Source organism: Cucurbitaria berberidis, assembly GCF_010015615.1.
Source record: "Cucurbitaria berberidis CBS 394.84 unplaced genomic scaffold K460scaffold_1, whole genome shotgun sequence".
Classification (NCBI taxonomy): domain Eukaryota; kingdom Fungi; phylum Ascomycota; class Dothideomycetes; order Pleosporales; family Cucurbitariaceae; genus Cucurbitaria; species Cucurbitaria berberidis.
In genome coordinates, this window is record NW_024468935.1 from 3,333,676 (window position 1) to 3,357,547 (window position 23,872).

At 51.1% G+C, this 23,872-nt stretch overlaps 11 protein-coding genes across 11 annotated transcripts; 8 read left to right on the plus strand and 3 right to left on the minus strand.

The window, feature by feature from the left end:
• Window positions 1-530: 530 nt before the first annotated feature.
• Window positions 531-1,376, plus strand: K460DRAFT_361589 (uncharacterized protein). Its single transcript, XM_040932490.1, has 3 exons — window positions 531-652; window positions 923-1,005; window positions 1,137-1,376. The coding sequence occupies exons 1-3, from the start codon at window positions 563-565 to the stop codon at window positions 1,348-1,350; spliced, it is 387 nt and encodes a 128-aa protein (XP_040793388.1). The 5' UTR covers window positions 531-562; the 3' UTR covers window positions 1,351-1,376.
• A 383-nt stretch (window positions 1,377-1,759) lies between these two features.
• K460DRAFT_361592 (DER1-domain-containing protein) lies at window positions 1,760-3,263 on the plus strand. The gene is made up of 3 exons (XM_040932491.1): window positions 1,760-1,800; window positions 1,876-2,158; window positions 2,542-3,263. The coding sequence occupies exons 1-3, from the start codon at window positions 1,766-1,768 to the stop codon at window positions 3,016-3,018; spliced, it is 795 nt and encodes a 264-aa protein (XP_040793389.1). The 5' UTR covers window positions 1,760-1,765; the 3' UTR covers window positions 3,019-3,263.
• Window positions 3,264-3,292: 29 nt separating this feature from the next.
• Window positions 3,293-3,466, minus strand: K460DRAFT_270732 (uncharacterized protein; the record flags this gene model as incomplete). The annotated part of the gene is made up of 1 exon (XM_040927671.1): window positions 3,293-3,466. A coding segment is annotated over one exon (174 nt), but the record flags the coding sequence as incomplete, so codon positions are not given.
• Window positions 3,467-4,074: 608 nt separating this feature from the next.
• Window positions 4,075-5,566, minus strand: K460DRAFT_269718 (DNA-directed RNA polymeras-like protein I 49 kDa polypeptide; the record flags this gene model as incomplete). The annotated part of the gene is made up of 4 exons (XM_040927596.1): window positions 4,075-4,243; window positions 4,295-4,420; window positions 4,471-5,380; window positions 5,437-5,566. The coding sequence occupies 4 exons, from the start codon at window positions 5,564-5,566 to the stop codon at window positions 4,075-4,077; spliced, it is 1,335 nt and encodes a 444-aa protein (XP_040793391.1).
• Window positions 5,567-5,749: 183 nt separating this feature from the next.
• On the plus strand, window positions 5,750-7,070 carry K460DRAFT_391238 (uncharacterized protein). The gene is made up of 3 exons (XM_040935826.1): window positions 5,750-6,116; window positions 6,185-6,751; window positions 6,802-7,070. The coding sequence occupies exons 1-3, from the start codon at window positions 5,934-5,936 to the stop codon at window positions 6,835-6,837; spliced, it is 786 nt and encodes a 261-aa protein (XP_040793392.1). The 5' UTR covers window positions 5,750-5,933; the 3' UTR covers window positions 6,838-7,070.
• Window positions 7,071-8,123: 1,053 nt separating this feature from the next.
• On the plus strand, window positions 8,124-10,250 carry K460DRAFT_302281 (uncharacterized protein; the record flags this gene model as incomplete). The annotated part of the gene is made up of 2 exons (XM_040929899.1): window positions 8,124-8,825; window positions 8,871-10,250. Coding segments are annotated over exons 1-2 (2,070 nt in total), but the record flags the coding sequence as incomplete, so codon positions are not given.
• Window positions 10,251-11,988: 1,738 nt separating this feature from the next.
• On the plus strand, window positions 11,989-14,370 carry K460DRAFT_391240 (uncharacterized protein). The gene has a single exon (XM_040935827.1). The coding sequence runs from the start codon at window positions 12,066-12,068 to the stop codon at window positions 14,151-14,153; it is 2,088 nt and encodes a 695-aa protein (XP_040793394.1). The 5' UTR covers window positions 11,989-12,065; the 3' UTR covers window positions 14,154-14,370.
• Window positions 14,371-15,712: 1,342 nt separating this feature from the next.
• On the plus strand, window positions 15,713-17,696 carry K460DRAFT_423380 (uncharacterized protein; the record flags this gene model as incomplete). Its single annotated transcript, XM_040938203.1, has 3 exons — window positions 15,713-16,228; window positions 16,955-17,312; window positions 17,367-17,696. The coding sequence occupies 3 exons, from the start codon at window positions 15,713-15,715 to the stop codon at window positions 17,639-17,641; spliced, it is 1,149 nt and encodes a 382-aa protein (XP_040793395.1). The 3' UTR covers window positions 17,642-17,696.
• A 621-nt stretch (window positions 17,697-18,317) lies between these two features.
• K460DRAFT_251787 (beta-lactamase/transpeptidase-like protein) lies at window positions 18,318-19,670 on the plus strand (the record flags this gene model as incomplete). Its single annotated transcript, XM_040927390.1, has 3 exons — window positions 18,318-19,256; window positions 19,356-19,493; window positions 19,563-19,670. Coding segments are annotated over 3 exons (1,185 nt in total), but the record flags the coding sequence as incomplete, so codon positions are not given.
• A 10-nt stretch (window positions 19,671-19,680) lies between these two features.
• Window positions 19,681-20,953, minus strand: K460DRAFT_391242 (carbohydrate esterase family 1 protein). The gene is made up of 2 exons (XM_040935828.1): window positions 20,490-20,953; window positions 19,681-20,436 (listed from the first exon to the last, which is right to left on the minus strand). The coding sequence occupies exons 1-2, from the start codon at window positions 20,826-20,828 to the stop codon at window positions 19,807-19,809; spliced, it is 969 nt and encodes a 322-aa protein (XP_040793397.1). The 5' UTR covers window positions 20,829-20,953; the 3' UTR covers window positions 19,681-19,806.
• A 954-nt stretch (window positions 20,954-21,907) lies between these two features.
• On the plus strand, window positions 21,908-22,834 carry K460DRAFT_350840 (uncharacterized protein; the record flags this gene model as incomplete). The annotated part of the gene is made up of 2 exons (XM_040931531.1): window positions 21,908-22,199; window positions 22,248-22,834. The coding sequence occupies 2 exons, from the start codon at window positions 21,908-21,910 to the stop codon at window positions 22,832-22,834; spliced, it is 879 nt and encodes a 292-aa protein (XP_040793398.1).
• Between the last annotated feature and the right edge of the window lie 1,038 nt (window positions 22,835-23,872).

The following is a 23,872-nucleotide window of genomic DNA, read 5'->3' on the forward strand; positions in this document are numbered from 1 at the left end:
TATAAGATACTCTCTTGCATCATAGGACTTCGCATCTAAGAGGAGTTCTATTTCTTGTACATATTCGCGTTTATTCGGCATGCACCTTGCATATCAGAGGCGACATGGCGTTCTTTTCTAAGCAACAAGGGAATGGGACATACTAGGAATTCTAGGACCCTTTGAGTAGATGTACATGCCCTGGTTGGAACTGGCTGGATACCTCTGCCATACCAATTAATGATACCACATAGACGAATCAAGTACAGGACTACGGCGCCTGCGTACAAACAAATACTATTATATATTTTGATTTCATCACTGCTACAGCACCGCGCTTCTAGTTCACCTGATGTTAGATGAGATGTGATTGAAATGCTTTTGTGATGGCAAGCACCAGCGAAATCGCCCCACCAGCCAATGCAGATCATACCACCCAGACTAAGGTCACGACTAGTTCACGTCCGAGCTCTCATATGCACTTTGACATCACCTCACCAACACCGCAGCTCCCCCGATTCTACCCAACCTCCCCAATAATTCCTCGGGGACACGAACCGATGATAGACAGAATCGAAGCGCGATGAGAAAACATGGCAGCCTAGAAAAGGATGAAGAGACGAACCAGGCTGCATGGGAAGCGGCGGGAGGCGCAGTCAAAGGTGCTACCAAGGTATGTGCACGTGCTTTTTCAAAGTCGGGGTGCCGTTGTGAACTCCGGGTCATTGAGATGTTTCACTTCTTTTTCGGTTTGCATGTTTCTCGTGTTGGTGTTGGTGTTGGACATGGAGGATGCTTATCTGTTTTGCGGTCTCATTCAGATTCGCTTACGTCAGAGGATGGTTTTCTATTTCTTGACATGCTGTTATGTTTGATGGCTTCCGTGCTTTTCTTTTACACAGTATTGCGTTGACTTCAAGTTCGGTTGCTAACAAATTTGCAGTGGGGTGCTTTCTTCCTTGTAGCTGGTGGTGTTGCATATACCTTCTCGCCGCTATACCGGGGTCTTACAATCCAGTTCAGAACGTACGTTGGCAACGTCATCCCCAAATTCAAGCACTCGATCACATGGACGATTCTCAATACATCCATGTCGTCTTTGGATCTAATCCTTAATCTGCCTACATGCACCAACCCAACTCTAACCCTCCTGATAGATACATCCAAATGTCCGGCATGATTCTTGGCGGCTACCTCGAAGCTGAGAGTCGCATGGTTGCCTACCAACACCACATCAGGAACCAAAAGCGACTGGCGAGGGACATGGAGGTTTGGCGACGGTATGAGAATGTTTACGAGGAGAAGGGGACGCCCGGGGTCGGGAGTGAGAGTGGTGTGCATGGCCCGGACGGGAAGGAGCCGAGTGCCTGAGACATGCTCAGATGGGTACTCTAGAGGAAGAGGAGCATGTTAGCCGTGTTTTTGGTAGACTTGAATTAGAGGAAAGGGTAAATGGACGGTAGATGGGGTAGAAGGCTTTAGCCTCCCACTTTGTACAATATCACTGGGCAGCAAGACCAGGATAGCGAGAAATTGATTATCCTATCTTCAGCATAGTTTTGATCAAGCGTCCATGCTCGGGGAATACAACGCGCGAGGCTAGTACCTTCCATATCATGGACCAATGACGCAACCTCGGCGCTAAGGCTTAGGTAAGGCACCCCACGAACCGCGCCTCAAAAGCCACCATTGCCTCAAGCTCTCTTCTCCAGGCAGCATCCGCTGTTCCTCGCCCACCCGAAGCTCACGATACCTTCGTTCACACCTGCTTCAGCTGTAGCTCACAATGGATGTCTTTTGGACCCTCCCGCCGGTCACTAGGTAAGCTCCCAACGCGCTACACTGTCATCTTACATACCCACCAAACAACTTCCTCTACTAACAGCTTTCCCCCAGGACCATTACAGCCCTCGCAGTCTCCGTATCGGCTCTCGGCTATGGCGGAATCATCAGCCTCTCACAATATGTATTCTATTCACCTGCCGTCTTCACGATCAAGGCGGTGCCACAAGCTTGGCGCATCTTCACAGCGTTTCTCATAACGAAGCCCAAGTTTGCTATCCTTCTCGATCCGTACTTTCTATACCAGTATGGAAGCTCCATTGAGCGGGAGTCGACTCGTTTCTCGCAGCCGGGAGACTTCTTCGTGTATACCTTGTTTGTTGGAAGTGTGATTGTCGTAAGTCATTCTGCCATCTCGCCCCCACTATGTTGTTGTTACACGCCTGCACATCGCATCGACACACCTGTCTGCGACTTCGACATACGGTCTATGACCACCTCGGATTATCTGCCCGCCCAGTCTATTATCTCTAGCTGAAGGCGGTTCCTGGAACCGAGGGAGAGTACCCTTGCACATCATGCAGTCCCGTCATTCGCATAATATATAAAGGGACCTGTGTGATGTGTGGGCATGGTGGGACAGTCACTTGAAGCTTTGCGAATGCGCTCCATTTCGCTAGGCGGGGGTGGCTCCCTACATACCATCATATCTCGCTCTTAGTTTTGTCCTTGTCGTGCCGTTCGATGAAGAACGACGATTGCTGATGACTGTTTCTCTAGGGTCTAGCAGGCCGTCTTCTCAACGCCTACACTTTTCTCCCCGCCCTCTCCCTCGCCTACGCATACACGTTCGCCCAAGACAACCCCTCGCGCCAAGTCTCCTTCTTCATCGTCAATTTCGACGCCAAATACCTACCCTTTGCCTTGCTATTCATGACCTTCATCATCGATGGGGGCGAGCCCGCTTTAGCGCAGCTCACTGGCCTTGTTGCGGCTCATCTATACGACTTCTTGACGAGGATTTGGCCGACATTTGGCGGAGGAAAGAACTACATCTTTACGCCGCAGATCGTCAAGCGGTGGTTTGGCGCAACAGCTGGGAGTGTACAGAACAGGGGTTATGGACACGTTGTGCAAGGCCGAGGAAGAGCGACAGGAACTGGTGCGGGTGCTGAACCCGCAAGCGCCGGACGTAGCACGGGTGTCAGTAATGCATGGGGCGGACTGGGTCCTGGTCGCCGGCTTGGTAGCGATTAGAGAGTGGTGCAGGTATTGGAAATGTTTTGCACAGTCCACTTAATTGTGTCATTGTGTAGGCTAGACACTCAGGTATAATGTTTACACTGCCTATTCTTGAGTAGTATCAAATAAGTAAAGCATGCGGCAGCTTCATCTTCCATATTCTCGCGATCTTCAATGGTACATTCATTCTTCGAGCTATAGCGCAGCGTAATCGACATAACTCCGAAAAACAGTGACTTCATAATTCCATCCTCATCTTCGCTACTATACAATCAATCCTCTGTCACCTCTACACCTTCTTCCCACTCCCAGCAGGATTACTAGGCCCATCAAACGCGCGCTCAAAATGTCCTACAATCCCATCCTTGCCAGCATCAAACCGACTTCCATTCACGCCGTCCTTGGAGAAAGGGCCGCTGACCGCTTGGCCAATCTGACCGACTGCTCCATCGGGGTTGACTTCACTTCTATTCAGTACAGTAGATACGTTGTTCAATCAAGGAACAGAAAGAAATGATCCAAGGTATCTACCCAGCTCTCGTGATGATGCTGCTGGTAGTGATGGGTGGATATTGAGAGTTGAGGCCGGGTTTTCTGCGAGTTGATCTTAAAACTAACGTTCTAGGTAAGTACTTCTGTGGTATTGGGATGGTGCCACAAGCTAGGAACTGTTGAAGAGGGTTTATATCGATGGGCTGGGGTTGAGCAGCGTCACGATTTGCCGCGGCGGGCCGGATTTCATGATGAGAGAGGGTCGTGAGCAACATACGACATCTCAAAGTTCATGTCAATGGTGTGGCTAGTGATAGCTTCCGTAGCCCTGAGATTGGCTAATGGTTGGTCAAGATTGGAATTGCGGACTGTTCATCGGCGCATGCTATGTAGGGCCAGGGCAGGCATGTCCTCTCGTAAATGTCTCAGCAGGGGCTGGTTCTGTCTCGGTCATTGTAATACAAGGTACTCTCATGACATGGAAATAATAAGAAAAAGTGGCTCAGTCTTCTTGATCGCTAATCTTGTCTGATTGGTTCGTGCTTTTATCGCTGTTCTGCCTCGGCGCCGGCTCCTCAATCATCCCCGTTTCCTCGGGGGACCATGTACCTTCGGGAACGACAGCGGCAGCTTCAGTTTCGCTATGAAGTGATTGGTACTCTCAGCCTTGCTCAGTTTCCACTTGGTCATATCGGTTTGCGTAGGCGCAGAGACTTTGCATCCCAGCTCCATGTAGTACTGTCTGATTCTGCGCGATATGTTAGTGCCTGAAAAAGACAAGATAGGGTGGAGAGCATACTCTTTGTTCTCGAGCTTGAGATCTTCCCGTAAATCGTTGACATCGACCTCGTGGTCGTCAACGATAAGTGCTGCCGCAGCCACGTGGGTTATGAGGTTGTCGATATTCCAACGAGGCATGTCGCCGCTGTTTTAATTAGCTCCTGCATCGTTTCCACGCTCCGAGAAGATACATACGTTTCGGGGGCAAATTTCCTTCTGATCGCCAAGACACACCCTGCTGGCGTATCGTCTCCCATCAATGCCTCCAGTTTATCCTTGAATGGAATCTTCTTTGGTTTTGAACCACTTCCACTCACCAGCGCGGCGTTGAAGTTGATGCAGAGCAGTATGAACCGTAGAACCTTCAACTTCTGTATCTGCTTGTTCTGTGCCAGCTTGACGATGCGTCTTGCGACATACTTGCTGCTGACAGCTACTCCCTCGCCGGCGGCCGATGCTGCTACCCAGTCTTTGACGTCGAGCATAGTCATGAGCTCGGAGCCAACTACGGTGTCGATGGTGTAGACGTCGCCTGGGTATTCGGCTGCAAGGTTGGGCGTCGGGCGCGGCTTGGAGCTGTCTATGGCAGCCTCGTGCTGTGCCTTGGAAGGCATGGCGACAGTCGAAGAAGCCATGTTCTGCAGTACGTTTTCGGCGACCGACTCGTTCCTGATTGCGCTTGGGTCGTCAGCGTTGCCACTGCGAATGGCGTTGAGGGTCCTCTCCTCGAGCGCCTTTCTCGATTTCTTGGATCCAAACTCGGCGGCGAGAGCATATCTCTTGGCCGCCATGGTGTTTTGGCGTGCTTCCAGTTGTGCCTGCTCTTCCCGCATTTGGTCCATCTCACTGCGCAGTGTGCTCCGCACTACAACTCGTTTCACGGGCACAATCTGCAGCTTGTTGGTGGCGGGGTCGAAGACGCCAACGTAGTCTTTGAGATGGCTCTCTGAACTTCCATCCCGCTCTTCTTGTGCGAGGTAGTCGAGGCGGGCGTGTTCGGAGGACTGGAGTAGTAGTTGGGTGGTGTCGCCTTGGGGGAGGATCTTGGTGTGCTTGTAGGGGGTGAATGTAGTGCGCTTCGGGAACGAGAGACCTGGAGTAGCCGCTGATGCATAGTCAGTCTCTCTCAATCTTGGTATTGTCCAAAAATGAAGTGCCTACCAAGCAGCGGGCCCAGCGCTTCCTTATTCTCTAGCAGCTCGATCTGCACATTTCCTGATGGCGCAGTGGCAGTCTTCTTCTTCGGCCGCTCTCCATTCTCTCCGCTTCTCTTCCTCTTCTTTTCGGGCATGGTGTCGCGTGTGTGGTGCGGTTCTGTTGCGCGAGACTGGTGTTGCAATCAAAAAAGTTCAAACCTCGAATTGGCAGAATCGGGCGGGCGGTCAAGGCTAGGCGAGAAACAACAGGGGTTGCCCGCGCGGGTCGAGTTTAGCCTGCCTGTCGCAAATGACGTTTGCGCCATTGACGCGTCGCACGTCAACATGTGCGCACACCAAGTGGTGTGCAACCGGAACTGGGTTGTCGCGCTCTTTGGGCTTGTTGCGCTTCCATGACATTGAGTGCAATTACTCCAATCGAGTCCAAAGTAATCAATATACACATCGTCTTCTCCACGCGCAATCTTCTTCCACACCATCCCTGCTCTCCTTGATTCCACAATGTCTACCATCATCCATACCGCTTCAGGGGTGGTGGGCAACGTAGGCAATCAGCTTCAAATCACCACGAACCGCGTAGGCAACCAGCTCCAAATCACCACGAACAGGATCCTCCCACCGCAACAGCGCGAAGAGCTGCTCAAGAAGATGCGAGACTTTGCCAACCAGAACCCCAAACTAGCCGTACGTCTCCAAGGGTATCAAAGAGAACCACAGGTCGAATAGATGCAATTGACTAACCACATTGCCAGGCCTTTCTTGCAGCCCAAATTGCACTCACAGGCCTTCCCCTCGTGCTCTTCCTCGCCTTCGCAACCACCACCCTCATTGTCTCTGTTACGACATGCATCCTACTTGGCCTCCTCGCCGCCCTCGCCTTCACATTCCTCCTCGTCGGCTTTGCCCTGCTCTTCGTTGTCCCGACAGTCTTCCTCGCCAGCTGCTCGGCAACCTTCGTCTTCATTTGGGGCTTCGTGGGATACATCATTCTGCGCAGACTCAATGAGGGCGAGGCGCCCGGGAAACGTGGAACACGAGTTGGGGACAAGTTGCAGGGGCTGACTGGCGGTAGATTGGCCCTATGGATTGGTGATGGAGAGGCTGAGGGCGGAGACGACAAGGCAGTGGAAGTTGGTCAGATTCCAATAGCGAAGAGCCAGGTAAGGATTGATGGGGGACAGGGTCGTGATAGTGCATCACTTCAAGGGAATGGTGGCCATGCGAATGGTGTCAATGACACACATGAGTGGGAGGACAAGTGGACGAACGGTGCGAGGAAGGATTCTGAGATTGGTAACCCCTACGAAGTCTTGAAAGAAGTAAGTTGATTCCTAAACATGGCTGCAGACGACACTAATCAGATGTGCAGGAGGAACTTATCCACGATACTGGAACCGCTGTGTGATTCCTTATTCCATTACGCTTTATCACTTCTACACGATATCCCTACTTTTCCATAATGAAACTAAACTGTCATATGCAAAACACCGACTTATACTATTTACATTTCGTTGAGCTTCTCCAACTCATTTTCGTTACACCTATATGCACTCCTTGTCCTGGAGCCTCTGAGATATGATTGAACCCTTACTAGTCGCATCTACTTCTAATCGAAACTACGTCTGTGTCCAAGTCCGTAACATGAATGAAGAAGAGGAGTAGTCTTACCAAGGACCGAAATCGCCTTGAGACATCACAAAGAACAGTGCCCCACGAGGAACGCAAGAACAATGCTAGCATGCGAAACATTGTGAGTGCTGTGACACGAGCTTGTGTATCTAAGAATAGACTTTGCAATAGAGGGCACGATCTGTCACCCTGTACCTAGGAACACAATGTCCGATGACGCCTTTCTGGGACGGAGGATTGCTCCTACGACCGAAGATGCACAGATCTTTGTTGTTGATAACGAATCACACGGTGTGCAGCGTGAGACTTCGGTTTGCGTCCTAAACAAAGCCATTAGCGCATATAGGATCTGCTGTGAAGTTGGATGTATACTCGGCTCGCTCGAAGGGTGAATGTCAAACTTGCGACAATGAGCCTAGACGTATTCGTGCGTGTTAGATAGCAATCTGCTTGTGCTTCTACCTAGAATTGCTGCAGGATTGGATGCATCTCTGTGAGGGATTCATTTCATGGCTCACTCCTACTTCGGGTCTTCGAGTCCCGAGCAGCCTCCTATATAGCTCAACACCCCATATTGAGTGGCTCCCACCTTAACGTGCAAAATACAGCTCAATGCATCCGTAATCTCGCTTCCCTAGCAACCCTGCCGGTCAGAGGGCCACCAAAGTCCCTGAGTGAAAGTACAATGTCCGCACAGCTAAGCCACAATTGTAAATTTCACAATGGATGCGACTCTGGAGCACTTCCTTCCTTTCGCTCAATTTATCCCCACCTCCACATTTACAACGAACTCAACCCTCCAGTCAATCTCAAGACCAACGATCTTGCACATCGACCAAAATGTTGAGCTCACACTTTCAAGCCCTAACATTCCTGCGGGACAGGAGCGACACCACCAAAAACATGGCGACCCGCCAGCAATCGTCACTTGAGACGCTCATCCAGCGCATTCGAAAGACACACACAGATGCCATGCAAAAGACCGACCGGTCCGACATGCCGCGTTGTGTCAAGCCGACGGTAGAGGGAACAACCCGAAAGGTCAGTAGTGCGCAATGCATACATACAGAATTAATGACTGACCACATGCAGAACCCGATGTCCTCTCAGATCTTTCAGGAGACTGCTTCGACGTGGCTCGAGGCGACTGCAGCGCGACGAACGAGCAAGTATGTAGACCAAGTGACCGTCACGACCTACTCCTCCTCCTCCTCTGGTAGCGGTCTATCAACACCGCCTTGCAACGAGAGCAGGCGCAGCACACAAACAGAGACCGATTGGTCATTGAACAGCGGGTCCCACAGCGCCGAGACCAAGAAGTCAAAGGAGCTCATCCAAGCCCTGGAAGGAAAAAATGTAGAGAACCGCGCGCTACTGGCTGAGCTCGTCAGGATGGAAAAGAAGGTGCAGGAGCAAGATGAGCATTACCGTGTGCTTGAAGAGCGCTATGGTGCGCAAAGGGCTCAACGCGTGAAGGATAAGGAGACAGTGGATGACGCCTTCGCGCAGTATCAGGCTTTGGAGACTTGCTGCGATGCCCTGGAAGAGAAGCACGACAATATGAAAGCTCAGTGCGATCAGATGGACCAAGAGCACCAAGCCCAACTTCAGACTAAGGACCGACAGCTGTCGAAGCTCGAAAACAACCACGAGCGTGCTGTCGCAGTGCTTGAAGATACCCACCAGAAACAGCTTGCGAGCAGAGAGGCCGAGATCGACGAAGCAAAGGCACTCTTCCAAAAGAAGGATGAAGAGATGGATCAAGTGATCCGACAGGCCGCCAGTGAGCGACGCGAGATAAAGTCGAAGGCCGGTACGGAGCAGCGCAAGCTCACCAAGGCGGCCAAGATCAACCGAGACGCCTGGTCGGAGGAGAAAACATCGATGAAGCACCGAATAACGCAGATGAACCACGACTATAGAGACTCGCTCCAGGCGCAGAAGGATGAGATCGAGCGGTTGACCAACTGCAAGCGCCGCCTTGAGATCGAGAACGCCTTGATGTCTAAAGCAAATCAGCGCCATCCTCCAGACATGGAGCAGGTCCAAGAAGCCATCGCAGAGTCACAGTCGGCGCGAAAGGAGCTTGAGACAGCGCGGACGCGATATATGGTTATCGCTGAAAAGAATGAGAACATTCTCGAGACGATGCAACAGGAACGCGATCACTGGCAACTCCAGCTCAAGAAGGAGAAGGATGCCCAGATACAGGCGTACGAGTTGCAACAACAAGTCATCGAACTCGAAGACAGGCTCGGTTTTCGCAATGATCTGATCCGTGATCTTGGTGAGCAGATTGAGGTGCTCAAGCGCAGTCAAGTCTTGGATCAACAACATCTTGATGGTCCCACCTCCGGTTTCGATGCTAGCTACAAGGCGGCCTCTGATAATGACGCGTTACGTGATCAAATCAAGTCCATCCTAAATGAGCAGGCCGAGTTACAGAGAGAACTTGCCAAGTTCGACACAGAGAATCTGAGCTTGTCGATGAAAATCGAATATGCGGAGGAGCAACTTCACGCATCGGAGAAAGAAAACAAAGACCTTAAACATGCGCATGCAACAATGATCAAGGAGATCAAGTTCTTACGCAATGCCATCAAACGAGATGGCAACTTGACTGTCGACGACAAAGCTAATCTCGGCCAACATCTGTGCGAACTAACTGAGCAAAATCAGGCACTCACTGAGGAGGTTTCCGGCCTGGCCGACGACCTTAAAGCGGCACGCGAATACAACAAGGCCGTCCACGATAAAGCAGACTCTGAGATACAGAAGGCACAGAAGGCGACGGACTTCTACTACACCGCATACTACGATGAGGCGGTGTCAAAAGTAGAGCGTCTACTCGAGGAGGTTCGTAGTCTCAACATGGAGCTGGGCCGAGACGTCCACGTCCAAGAGCGCGTGGAGCGCAACAAGGTCGTAGCAGACCGGGCTGCTTTACGGTACGCCTGCGACCTAACAATGAGGGGGGTCGACACTGCCATGATTCCTGCCGAGTATTACGAACCCGGCTTCAGGCCTGGTTGGATCCCCGCGACATATGATGCTTTGCGAGTACTTCGGCCTTTGGGCTGGATACCAGTGCATGAGTTGGAGAAGGTGTACCTGGCTCCAATGTACAAACCCTTTACTGAAGAGGACGTCGCATATCGTCTGGAGGCCCAGGAGCAGACAGAGCGAAAGGCACATCGCGCAAAGATGGGGTATCCGCCTCCAGAGGGTCCCTCAAATCCGACTGATCCTCGCACTAGCAACCGCGTCGCCCTACTCAATCGAGGCCTTGCACCATTGCAGACCAACACGGAAACTGCAAAGGACCAAGTGATCCAGGCACCAGAGCCTCTAGCTGCACCACCGTCTGAGCCAACTGCTGCGGATAAATCGCCGCAAGCTCCTCCATATCAGTCCTTCTGGCTCAAGAAGTACAAGCTGTCCCAGGAAGACTACAACGAGTTGGACGACGAAGTTAGGATGGATTGGATCCAGGCCTTCATCTCGGTAGAGGATAGATGAATAAGGTCGGGAGGTGGGCACCCAGCCTTTAACTGGGTTCCCAGATGATATGAAGCGATAGCAACTCAGTGCGACATCATTAAAAGGGTATGGGAACTACTCGCGAGTGCAGGTAGTTCAAAGGAATGCGGAAGATACAAAAACAAATGGGTTTCTTTTTAATAAATACAATGAGCCTAGGACATGATGTGCGGGCAAAGCAGCCAGATGGAAACGATGATCGACGTGGTCATAGAGGGAAGGATGATGGATGAGGTGGCATTTGGGTTGTGTCAGTGTGCACGCTAGCCCCCTCCCTTGCAGCTCGGTTCCACAGTTGGCTTGCTAAACATAACGCCCTACTACAACGTAACTCTTTGATTCTTTTATTGAACCTGCATGATTCCAAGATAATGGTAAAATCAGACTACTAGACTCGTCTCTTATATGCTGTACGTCTTCCACCTTCACTTTCACCTAGAACCACTCTGAAGGCCACCTCCGCTGCCGGCATAAATTCAAGGCGGCGCCCTACCCAACTCAATCTATTCAATTCTGTTGAATATACGTATTTCGTCATTGACACCTATTGTAATGCGACGACGTCTTGTGATGACGTCATCGCTGCACTTCTCACTGAGCTACCAGCGGTGAGTAGCGATATAACAGAGATGCGGCAGTGAGCGCGCGTCGCCGGGGCATACATGTTGCATTTCTTTTCTCTCCATTCCTCGAAAAGATTGGCTTCCCTGGGGCCTGGCGCAGGCTACAACATGGCGTCGCTTTCACCTCCACTAGTTATGCCATGGTGTGAGAGCGACAGCATACAAAGCGCTCATCTTCAGCCTGCGAGGACAAATGGCGATTGCCAAAACTTTCCTCGTTTATATCGCTGACCTGCTTACAGAAATGCTACGTAGTTGTGTTGCAGCAGGCTTTGCGCGGGCGCAGTCTTTCACCCCGTCTCCACCTCTGGACTTTAGCCTCGCTATATACTCCCTGGGTGGCCGTATTGGATAACGAACTTAACTGATCCAATTCTTACTGTTGTCTCTGTCAACGTCGCATTACTCCGTCCAGCGATGCCTGTTCATGTATGCGGCACCAGGGTGAAAAGCCGCTCAGCGACTTGAAAACGCGCTTTCCCTCGACTCTCTTCTGAAACTTACAAACAGCGCCCCAGGCCGATCGCAGTGATTCCCCAGCTGCCGGGCCAATCATGTCCTCTTTCACCAACGTGCGCTGCCTAGGCCGGGTAAGGACTTTTGTTCCTCCCCCGCTCTATACCACGATGAATACAACGGTGAGGACACTGACCACCGGTGAAAACAATGACTACTGATCGACGGATTAGATAATTCCCAGCCCCCTCGCCCACAGAGGCCTTTTTAAAGTCGCAAAATTGAGTTACAGACTGCCCCCGTACACCTCACTTCGATATCTTAACTCGTTCAACTATCGATTCTACTACTATCAATCCAAATTCTACCACTCCTATTCCTCACCATGTCGGAGATCCTTAGCCCTAGACTTGATCATGAGCTATTTGAAGACGGCATTGATCTCGAGCTTCACCGCGCCTTCGACATGTATGGCATGCTGGACACTGAGGCCGCGATTTCCGAGTATGTCCAGCCTACCAATCAGCCTATCAACGACCTCCCGGCCACCAGTATCGAGACTGAGGCCCTCTCCGACACCGAGTACCCCAGTTATCCTCAGGATATCAACTGGGCCGCACTCACCCGCCAAGATTCCGTCGACAACCTCCCCGGCGATCCATCCGGCACCTCCTTCGCGAATGAGGGGGTGTCCGGTGTGAGTGATCCCGCCCGTTTCTTCGATTGGGGCGCTGTCAACATGGAGCAGCCAGGAGATCTCCAAGATGCCAATTGGCCCACTCCTCCGACTCCTCAAGGCTCCGAAGACCTCCCAGCTGGCTCTGGTGAGGGGTCTTTGGTAGTCGACCAAGCTACCGAGACCCTCCCGGGTACACCATCTGTGGAGGACTTGCTGGCGGAAAACGCGCGTTTGAAGGCGCTCCTGGGGTCACAAAATGCGAGCCCCACCCCAGCTCAGACGGCGAAACCTCCCAAGACTCCTCCCAGGAAGGCTTCTCTACCCAAGACACCTCGATCCACGCCCAGGAAGAGGTCAGGTCCGCGTGGAACCAGCCGCTCCCCGATCGGAAAGCCCGATCGACCTCTGAAGGGTGCCGCGCTCGCAATTTCCTTGCAGAAGGGACCCATTGAGTCCATGTGGAGTGCAGGCACTTCACCAGATGAGCGACTTGCGATTCAGCAGCGAATGGTCCCCCCGCCTCCCCAGTATGTGCCTCGTTGCCAGCAGGCCCGCAAGTCTCCATCAGCCAATCTTGCCTCCTCTGTCGAGACTGGAGATCCCACCGCCGCCCACTTGGATCAGATGATCGCGCTATGCAATGAGCCTGTACAGGTCTCTGCCGTCGACTTCCTCACCCAGCCTCCTCAAGTCGCAGCTACTCCTTCACCGCAGCCGGCTAGCTATCAAGATAACTCATTTGCGTTCGCGGATCTGGAGAACTCTCAAGGCGATGAAGAGCTCTCACCGGAGAATGCGCTCTTGCTTCGCGAGCTCATAGAAGGAGCTCAGTACGATCAAGATATCTTTTCGCAGAGTGTTCAGCCTATGCAGGCCTTCGACCCTATCACGCCCTCCAGGGCCGTCCAGCGCACGCCTGACCAGATGCCTCAAGCTTCGCATCGCCAGACCTTCCCCCAACATCCACAGGGCGGACTCATTGAGTATGGCGGCTACACATACAGCCCTGCATCCAACAACGGCATCAATGCGGTCGCTCCTCCTCAATTCCCAACCTCAAGTCCGGCTGCAACTCCCAACACACCCACTCCCGCTCCCAAGACTAAGACCCAGACCACCAAGCGGGCTCCAGCAAAGCGGGCTCCAGCCAAAAGCACCCCAGCTGCTACCAACAAAGTCACCAAGGCCACCAAAAAGACGCACAAGCGCACTACCTCTACTCCCAGCCCCGCTGCCAACGGCCGTCAACGCTCTCTCCAAGAACTCTATAAGGCACAGTTCATCACGCTCAGCAAGGAAGAGAAAGCTCGTCTGTTGCTCCCTCTCCTCCAGGGTATTGACCCGGTGACTGGCCTGCAAACGGGCCGCCCTGGTACGCTTGGAATGGCAAGTTCGCTGAGTGCGTTCAATCAGGGTTTGACCAACGGTTACGTCGCAGCTCCAGCTATGGATATGGGCAGTGATATGAACTTTGGCAACCACATTGGTATGGGCAACGATATGAACGTCGGCAACCACATTGGTATGGGCCTAGGTGATGGCATGAATATGAACAACGACATGGGTATGGGTATGGGTATGGGTATGAGTGGTGGTATGAACTTGGGCAACAACTTCGCTATGCCTATGGGTGGTGGAGTGTTCGACATGGATAATGGTGGTGGTATGGGTACGAACGCATACAACATGGCTCAGGAAGCCGCCGCGGAGCTCGGCAACGGTTACGCTATGAACCGCCAGAGCGAGGCTCTCGAGCGGGCTGCGATGCTTCAGACTATGGGCAAGAGGCGCTAAGGAGAGGGCGTGACGAATGAGGTTACATTTTGCTTTCTGGGATTCAGAGCCGGCGTACAGCATGGTACACTGGCGTGGAGGACTTGGAGATGGGTGCTTACAGCCGCGGTTCTGGTGACCGACTGTGCAATTTGGTTTCTAACACTGCGACGGCTTTCAGGCTATTCTCAGACATTGCTCACGATATAATACTACGGCACATTAGTGCAAGCAGGAGCACCGAATACTTCATTGGTAGAAAATATGACTTCTCAAACTCATTATCCGTTGTATTTGCGAATCTGCTATGAGTTGAACCTGACGTGTCGCCTATTCACATTCTGTATGACCACCTTACATGCTAGATAAGTGGCGCTTGAGGACATGTAATGCCATATCCAGCTATGGAAATGTCTCACATATACTACCACTAATCCAACGGGAGCGACCAATGTCTCACCGTTCCAATTACTTCAACATATACGCGCTACCATTGCAGTCATACAACACAACATATTTCCCCCATCTATAATTCGTCAATGCGCTTGACAAGTCTATGATATTTCCCGCCTAGGCGTTGAAACTACACCATAGGCCAGCAGATGTACTCTTTCTATCCTCTTCTAAGCTTCGGTATCCTCCACTTCTTGCGCCCGTTTATGTCTCATTCTCCCACCATTGCGCAGCAGTATTATGATTGGCGATTGTGGTGTCGGCCGAGGTTGCGATTCTACGGTTTGCGAGAACTATAGAGTTTTGCAAACGAGGCGAATTGAGTGACCGGGATGGTAAATCTTTGGCGACTCTTTGAACAGGTAGAAAGTATCCGTATATGTCCCGGGACGCTGAGCTTAGTTCGATACGTGTTCGCTCCAACACGTCCTTTGCCAATGACGGCTGTCGCCTACGCAGATCTAACGAGTTGAAAGTGAGAGAATATGGTGGGAAAATGGTATTGCCAATAGAAGAATCGAAATGTAAAGATATAGTCTTCATCATGACAGGTAGTTGAGTAGTGAGTTCGGCAAAGTGCAGCGATGACGTAGCACGCTCAAGTTTTGGGAAGCCGCGCCAATGTTTCAACCCTCACAACATCTCTCCATGGATGTCTAAGAGCAAAACTCATTTATTTCTTGGTCTATGATCTATCATATCTGTGACATTGCCGATGGAGTCAACCCTAGCCGACGCGGGCTGCCGTAGGTCTCACGCGATAGGCAAACGAGGTTTGATGGGCTCTGCTAAGTCTACCGATTCAGCAATGCGCCTCGATAATAATGTAAACTGTTGCGTGAAATGAGGAGGAATATCGCTCTGGTGACCATACATGACCTCAGTGAAGGCTCGGGGGCCCGCCCCATGGAAGCCGCAGCTAGCAGTGTAAGTTCAGCACTTCGATGCAGCGTTTCTACGACAATGTTTACTACCTTCACAATCTCTGCGCAATTTGTCGCACTTTCTGTTTCCCTGGCCCTTTCTAGCCATACTGGATATCATCCCGCGCTTTCCTCGCACGACTGGCTGTTTCCACTTCCGTTCATCGTCAACTACAATACGCTCCTCTATCCTCAAATACCACGATGCGACTGCGATCGAACAATGTTAGTTCAGGCGGCCAGAACAACACGTCTACTCCACTTCAGCCGCAAACGTCGGTGGCAGTCCCATCGACATACCACAGCGCCTACCGCGGGATCGTACCAGGACCTGATGGGCAGTTCGACCATTTCCTTCGTACACCCGACCAAACCCATTTTTACGCTGGGTATTGGAGGTTTGGCTCTTACGAAGACGATCGACGCGCACATGCCCGCGGATTCATGACACCAGAGGCCGTTTTGGTTGAACAGGACCGCGGCGACGAGTCATATAACGGGATCTCTTTGCGTTGGGTATGGGGAGCAAACAACCCAATGATCATGCCATTGACGGGTTCAGCGGCCCAGCATCTGCAGACCATCTACGAGATACGGCAGCTGCTAGGCATGTCAACGTCGTTGCGCGGCCAGGTACCACTGTATCCGGTTAGCCAGGATGTACGAGTGAGGCAATACTGGGAGCGGAAAGCCCAACATCAGTCGACTTCATGCCGTCCTGTCACTTCCTCGCCTCCATTGCCAGTTTCTACAGCCTTGAGCACCGCAAGTCAACCGTCGCCCAACGCGCAGATCGGCCTTGGATCACAACGACCTAGCAGCTCGCTCCCTCATTATGAAGTTGCAAGCAACAGTTTGAAGAACACACAGGGCACAACGGCAGCCTCAGGGAGAGTCGATTACAGCAACACAATCCGCCGTCCTATAGCCACACCTCTAATGCCTCAGAACAAGCCAGAAATGACATCGGCTGACATGGACGTTGTCTCGCTATCGTCACGTAAAGCTCCTTCGGAAGCCGACGATACTGTAACTCGCAGCGGTTCTCTAGGCATGGTAGGGGACGCGGAAGGAACAATAAGTCTCCCCATATCGCCGGGCCAGCTTGATGCTCAGGCATTGGCGCAAGTCCAGGATCCTACTAATTTACAGTCTTCTCAACAGGTTCAAGGTCCGTTACACTCGACTAATGCGATTGGTCGCCAGCTTCCCTCCTTTTACAATACCTCGCAACTATCCAGAAATCCCTCGTCCCGAGGCTGTACCGACAATTATAAGTCACCTTACGTCCCCCAAACCGGGACAGAATCCTCGCCGCGGCCACCACTACCTAATGCGGCGCCAATTCCTCTACCGGTTCGGCCTTTATATGTTGACAATGTTGGCCAAAGAGGTACTCGGAGTCCTCAGTTGCGTGCACCCAGTGAACCGGCTCAGCTCATACAGCAGCCACATCCCGAAGCGATTTCCAATGATCTCCCGCTGACCGTTCGTGGAAATGATACAATATTGGCTCGATCTCCCTCAACCGTGTCTGCGTCCACAGTATACAATCTGGACAACATGAAAACAGCTGATCGCACTTTGGATGCGGCAGCGTCAAGACCAGGTGAACGTAAGCATCCGACATATACTAGCGATGTTGATAGTGCTCAGGCGAGCTCAAGATCAGTCAAAGATAGAGCAAACACAGGTCGATCAAACGCAGAGCAACTACCTCATCAGGCATCCGAAACGTATCCTGGCTTACCTTGCATGGACTGCGGAAAAGACGAGGGCCACAAGTGGGATTGTCACATTGGCAGTAAGCTTCTCCATTTTCATCTCATATTCAAAGTCGGTATTGACCCATTTCTAGATCTCGAGCCAATGAAGAATATCACCATCCTTGATTACCGCAACCTTTCCGATGCCGTGCAACGATTTGATCCTGGACCTTGGACTACGCACTTCAATCCAGCCCCAGCTCCAGAGCCCGAGGACCCTGAAACACAGATGAAAGGCATGGCAGAGTTCATCAGGAATGAAGACAGCTACAAGAACGATCCCGACCTTCATGCGTTGCCTGACGACATAATGATACTCCTGTGGGCTTTCAAGACTTCACCTGGGGTTGATTTGATCAAAGAATAGGCCCGGGAAAGATACGGTGGACGTACATGTGAGCCAGAAGAGGCTTAGCTTGGAAGTACACCCTTGAATGCTAAGCACCCCACAGCATCCGATGTTGTTCCCACAAAATTAGAAAAGTCTACCTCACCGCCCCTTCAGTCGTTTCACCTTCTCCATACGACGTCGTAGGTTGCGATTCATACCTCCCTATTGTCATAAACTTCTGAACAACTCGAGCATTGCGCATCAAAATTTCTAGCTTCAAAAGAGTGCACACAAGTCGTGAGTTTGGGTGCCTTGGAAGTGTCGCACGGTCATAGTTTGCGTGATATTTTGATGTAGCGATGTCTGTTTCTGTTGAGGTTTTGGTAAGACCCCCGCTTTAGTGGACCGAGGCATCATGCTACCCGTGTCAGGGACGAGTAAGTAGCACCAAAAATGCCAAGAGACTATTGTATATCATCATAGCTGCCCTACGTTCATCAAGCTTACCGCAGTTCATCTAGTCACTGGATACGACCAAGACAACCTTATTAAACTCTTCCGGGGATTTACGTCCGTGACCTGTAACGCTTATAAATCCGTAGACCAATCTGTGTTGCAGTATCGTAGCAAGCCATATCTGTATAGAAGCTGGAAGTTCCTACCATTGGACATTAAAATCAGCCTACCGCGCCTGTCCTTCTTTACCAACACCATGGCCGACTTCGAGAAAATCATCGAGCAAGCTATCGCCGCTCAAGAGATTCCAGGCTGCGCCCTCGTAGCCACAAACCGCGATGGCTCATTCAAGTACGCCAAAGCCTTTGGCTCCACCTCCTTGAAAGAAGAGAACGCCAAACCTCTTGGTCTCGACACGATCATGTGGATCGCTTCTTGCACGAAACTCATGACCTCGCTGTGCGCCATGCAGCTCGTTGAACGAGGGCTAGTAACCCTAGACGAGCCGGTGTACAAGCACATCCCAGAGCTAGAGAAGTTCACGGTGCTGAAGGGATTTGAGGAAGACGGCAAGCCGATCGAGGAGAAACATACCAAGCCCATCACGTTACGACTGCTGCTGACGCATGCGAGTGGACTGGCGTACGACGGTATGCTCCCGCAATCGCTGGCGTGGTTGAAGTATCACAACCGCGGATTTAATAAGAGTGGGAAGTTATTGGACAGATTCAACTCGCCACTTATGTTCGAGCCGGGAGAGAGTTGGATGTACGGCCCTGGTATCGACTATGCGGGCCTGCTGATTGAGCGAGTGACGGGAAAGAGGCTGGACGCCTATATGGAAGAGAACCTGTGGGGACCTCTAGACGTTAAGGATATCACCTTCTTCCTATCATCCCGTCCTGAGTTGAAGGCGCGCATGGCGGATATGAGCGCGAGAGATGAGAGTGGTAAGGTGAAGTATACGGAGGAGAGGCATCTCTATCAGGATGAAACAGGGAATGAAGTAACAGATTGCATGGGTGGGCAGGGCTCATTCACGTCTGCAGAGGAGTATATCAAAGTCGTCCACGCCCTGCTTACATGCGACGAAGACGAGAAGCTTCTGAAAAAGGCGTCTCTGGAGGAATTTTTCAAACCACAGCTGGGAGAAGGTAGTTCTGCTGCTCTCAACGCTTTCCTGCAGAACGACATGGTACGGCACCTCCACTTCCGTCAGAAATTCATGGTTGTCTGACCATAAATACCTGGCTGAAACTGTCATTGACCAGTTGCTGACTTTGGAATGTTCTAGATGAACAATGGCATGGGTGGCACGTCCAAGGAAGTAAAGAAAGACTGGGGTCTCGGCGGCATACTAATCCTGCAGGATGCGCCGGATGGGAAGAAAGCTGGCACAATGATATGGGGTGGACTGCCAAATCTGATATGGGTACGTTTCCTCTTGCTCTCATACAAGCGGTTTTGTGGGGTTTGTAAGTCTGTGCTAACGAGGCTGTAGTGGGTTGATCGCAAGGCTGGCTTGTGTGGCTTGTATGCGGGACAAGTAGTCCCACCAGGTGACACCAAGTGTGCGGCGCTGCACAGAACGTTTGAGGAGGAAATGTATAAGCAGTATGCGCACAGCGCTCGGCTCTAGTGGGAAAATGTATTCGTGTTGTGACTCTCTACAACAAAAGCCTGAGCACAAATTTTCAATTTGTGTCCAGGATATAGCTCTAGATGTAGCCTATCTAGAGACCTGCTTACAATGTCCACTTCTTGAACCATGCCAATATGATACTTGTTGCTTCCGCCTCAACACAAGTCAACGCGTCTTCCGTATCCCCGTTCGCAAACGAGCTCGGCCAATCGTGGTTTAGGTTTGTGTAGTTGTAATGCACAACCACGTCGTCCCAGCTGTACCTCGTCACCTTCTTCTTTCCACTGCAGAGAAAAGATGTCTTGTTAGCGGCAACTTCGAATCCATTGCGTTTTGCCCAGTCGTCAACATAAGTTGGTATATTAGTAGTATTTGTCGTTCCGCGTGTATTCGGGCCGCCCAGGTAGCGAATTGTGGTGTCTTTGAAGCCGTGGAACTCCATGAGCGGGACTGGTTTCCTGCTTGGTTTACACTCTGGCAACTTTTGATCTTTGTCAAGGTAAAAAGCGCCAGATACCGGAGCAAACGCAGCGATACGCTTTGTCGCGTCTGGGTCGCAGGCCAGCAAGCCAGTAAATCCTCCGCCATTGGACTTTCCGGCGGCGTAGATGCGGGAAGCATCGATACAGAATGTGGATTGAAGGTGGTCTAGCAGTTCTAGTGTAAACTTGACATCGTTGATTGATGCTGGCGCGTCGGGGTCGCCTTGAAACTGTTGGGTTCCCTTTGCATTCTGTGACCCCGTTAGAGAATTCCTCTCCTCACTTCTACCGCGATAATACGTACGGGGACGCCCTCAGGGTACACAGCGATGCCGTCAAATCCATAACTCGCATTCGAAAATTGGCTCAATGCCTCTTGGAACTGCCCATCTTTACCTCGACCGTGGAAAGAGAGGATGAGGGGCACCTTCTTATTGATGTCGTAAGATGGTGGGAGATGCAGGCGGTATTTGCGGGGTGTAACGCCGCTCGAGCTATCGAGGGTGAGGTCGACAGATTTATCGCTCTGTACGCCTTCAGGGAGTTGTTTTCCGCAGCCGCCATCAGATGCTGTACCTGAACTGGAGGTAATACCCGGGATGAGGGTGGACAGTGCCAAGCTAGAAAGCAATGATGACTTCATAATGAGGAGATTTGATATGATACCGAGAGGAATCTAGAAATTGCACAGAATATATACAGTTACTACTCTTTTGCTTTTTAGGGACTTTAGGCGTCCCGCTAAAGAAAAGCTTAGGCAACGACAGGGTTATGTTATGGCTGTGCAAAGCAAATGAGGGAATTGCCCGAACGTAGCGAAACCCGATGCCACGATAAGTTTAAGGCACAGGACGTGCACCAGTTTAGCGGATGATCTCGTACAGGAATAGAATAGGAACTCTGTCCGACGTTCGCCAAAGGAGCGACTGCTGACGTGATACAAGTAGAAGCGGTGTAGTTAGCGAAAAAATGGGGAACGAGGCGTCACCAGAAGAGGCTGAAGAGCGCTCGGAATGATCGTGGGCTGGGCTGGAAATGGTCCGGTGTTCGTTGCGAATGATTGACGGCGCGTCCACTAGCGACGAGCTTACCCGAGCGATGATTATTGGTAAACTGTTTTCGTCCTTCGAAATCTGTAATCTCATCGCTAGCATCATTACAGTCTCATTCACATATTGCAAACGTTCTATCTCTTCACATGTCGACTGCTATACTGTGTGTCGCACAATCTCTTGCACAAATTGTTACACTGATGCTTGTACTCTTCGTCGCACTACTTCTTCGCCCCCCTCCCTAGTAGCCTATCATATATGAGCGAAAAATAACTGCGCCAAAGAAACAGCAGCAACTAAAAGAACCCGGTCATGTTAGTAGCTGTGCGACAACTGAATAATCTTGTAACTCTATCGGCGCGGTAAGAACTTCTATTGGCTCACACAAGCCTGGCTCCGAGTTTGACTAACTTAATCAATCGCTAGTCCAACGTTGCATTGACACTAACTATGGATGAGGCATGTAGTCTTTCTGGCATTGAACATTATCACCGCAAAGCATTCCGGACCACCGAAAATTTGGGCAACAACGGTCATAAAAGAACAATTGCTACCCCTGCACCTTTGCCTCTAGTGTCGTCCAATTTGTTCTCCTATCTATTCACACGGCTCTTACAAGGTCTCTACGTTCCAAGAGTCCGAAGTCATTCCCTTAGCTAGTAGTTTCATCATGCTTATTACATTATCATTCTTACTTCTATCCATTCAAGCTCTCATATCTCCAGCCGTAGCGGCGAAGAACTCAACATGCTATTACCCAAACGGCGTCGCAAACCGTGGTGAGGCCTGCAATCCAGATGCAGCCGTATCTGTATGCTGTGGGCCCACTTTCGTTTGCTTAAGCAATGGGCTTTGCGAAGTCGGCCCAGACACAAAACGGACATTTGCATACAAATACTACCGCAGTGGATGTACGGATGCAAGTTGGAATTCGAGTTCCTGCCCGCAAGTTTGCAGAGGACGTGAGTGGAATTTTCCCCGTCTCTGAAAATCCGAGCTAACTCCTGCAGCTCATTATAACCTTGAAGGCGGCGAAGGTATACAAGTTTGTGGCAACAATGAATACTGCTGTGCTGAAAATTATGACTGTTGTTCCAATACGACCAACATCTTGACACTGGGTGTCGCGAATATCGTTACTACGATACCTGCCATAAACGATGCAATCGAGAATTCTACAATGCAGCCCGGCTCTTCATCCACATCGACGCAAGCAAGTATCTCAGGGTCGAATGGCAATGACCGTATCGATATATCCATTGGTGTTGGCGTTGGCGTCGGGGTAGGTGGCTTCCTTCTTGTTCTTCTCGCAGTCAGCCTCTGCCTTCGACACAGGCGAAAGAACATAGCTGCATCAAATGCTTCTTCACATGAGGGAAATGAACTAGCAGCGCGGGAAAAATCCGAACTTGAATCTCGGGAGATATACAACGAGATCTCAATAAATCCATCGACCGCAGAAATGGGCCACGCTACAACTGATGATATGCTAAGGCAAGAGCTCGACGGTGAAACAAAGGAGTATATATCTAGTGAATTACAGGAATTGGAACCTCAGTCGAGGTTCGAGTTGGATGGAAACGAGGGAAACGAATGAAGGTTAATCAGCTCTTTCAATTGATACGAAGATTTTACTGATAGGATACTTGTTGTTCTGTCTACAACACAACACCATTCTTCTTGATCTTGTTTATTTCCATACCTTGGATGCGTGGAGCAAGCAGCTGTCTGTGAAGCAGGAGAACACCGTTCACATGACGATACAACGAGACCGCATTTGACCTCTGGGACATCGCGACGTGATCACATTGTCTGCTCTTGAAAGGCCATCTTCCCTTCCTAATATAACTCGAGCACAAAGCAAGTCAAGGCTCAGAGGTAACTAGCCCGATTAGTGAGAAGCTCCAAAGATAGTGAGTTCTTACACCTGAAATGTCTAACGCGACACTAAACATGACAGACTCAAATCCATACAGCACGAGTGGAGACGATTTCCACATAAGATATCACAGCTAGAATACCGCGAAAGATCAATGTCGGTATTCTGAACGCTCTTGGCTCTACTTACGGGCTTCTGAGATCAAATGGAAAGAGATGGTGCATCTTAGTATAGGATGTTCGTCATGACAGAAAAGGTGTCGACGAAGCCATTGCGGCCAACATGTGCACTTGATCGATCCAGATTCGGGCTGTCTCAATTGTTCTGTTGCATCTACTTCCTAACTGGCTGGGAGCTCTTGATTCGCTAATAGGAACAAGGCTGTGTGTCGAGGTGAAAGCTACTTCACCGCGTCTGCCTTGACGTGTTTTCCCAAATTTGCGCTTTCCCCCCTTCACCAACCCAAACTCACATTCACCATCACAACAACCTCGCCGCGCCCCAATCCAGCTAGCTGCAGCGCCCGTGCTCCGCTGCCTTCATAAGAAAACTTTTCGGGCGCTCGCCTTCCTTTCTTCTCCTCAAGTCCCCAGTCAATGCCTCGACGACCAGCCGTCTTGCGGGTCTCATCCACTCGCCGCGCCAGTCTAGCACAGCGCTCGCCTCCCCGGCCTTGTTCAACAAGGCACCTACTCCGCTACGATGTTCGCGCTCTGAGTGACGCAGTCGTATGAGTACGGGGTTGTTCCCGCGGCC

Bases quoted from the DNA above. Each gene is read 5' to 3' on its own strand.
- K460DRAFT_391240 (XM_040935827.1), top strand. From the start codon at position 12,066: ATGTCGGAGATCCTTAGCCCTAGACTTGATCATGAGCTATTTGAAGAC.
- K460DRAFT_361589 (XM_040932490.1), top strand. From the start codon at position 563: ATGAGAAAACATGGCAGCCTAGAAAAGGATGAAGAGACGAACCAGGCT. The intron at 653-922 runs GTATGTGCACGT...ACAAATTTGCAG, and splicing joins CAGTCAAAGGTGCTACCAAG to TGGGGTGCTTTCTTCCTTGT. The intron at 1,006-1,136 runs GTACGTTGGCAA...CCCTCCTGATAG, and splicing joins CTTACAATCCAGTTCAGAAC to ATACATCCAAATGTCCGGCA.
- K460DRAFT_361592 (XM_040932491.1), top strand. From the start codon at position 1,766: ATGGATGTCTTTTGGACCCTCCCGCCGGTCACTAG. The intron at 1,801-1,875 runs GTAAGCTCCCAA...GCTTTCCCCCAG, and splicing joins ACCCTCCCGCCGGTCACTAG to GACCATTACAGCCCTCGCAG. The intron at 2,159-2,541 runs GTAAGTCATTCT...CTGTTTCTCTAG, and splicing joins TTGTTGGAAGTGTGATTGTC to GGTCTAGCAGGCCGTCTTCT.
- K460DRAFT_391238 (XM_040935826.1), top strand. From the start codon at position 5,934: ATGTCTACCATCATCCATACCGCTTCAGGGGTGGTGGGCAACGTAGGC. The intron at 6,117-6,184 runs GTACGTCTCCAA...CCACATTGCCAG, and splicing joins ACCAGAACCCCAAACTAGCC to GCCTTTCTTGCAGCCCAAAT. The intron at 6,752-6,801 runs GTAAGTTGATTC...TCAGATGTGCAG, and splicing joins CCTACGAAGTCTTGAAAGAA to GAGGAACTTATCCACGATAC.
- K460DRAFT_391242 (XM_040935828.1), bottom strand. From the start codon at position 20,828: ATGAAGTCATCATTGCTTTCTAGCTTGGCACTGTCCACCCTCATCCCG. The intron at 20,437-20,489 runs GTACGTATTATC...ACGGGGTCACAG, and splicing joins TGTACCCTGAGGGCGTCCCC to AATGCAAAGGGAACCCAACA.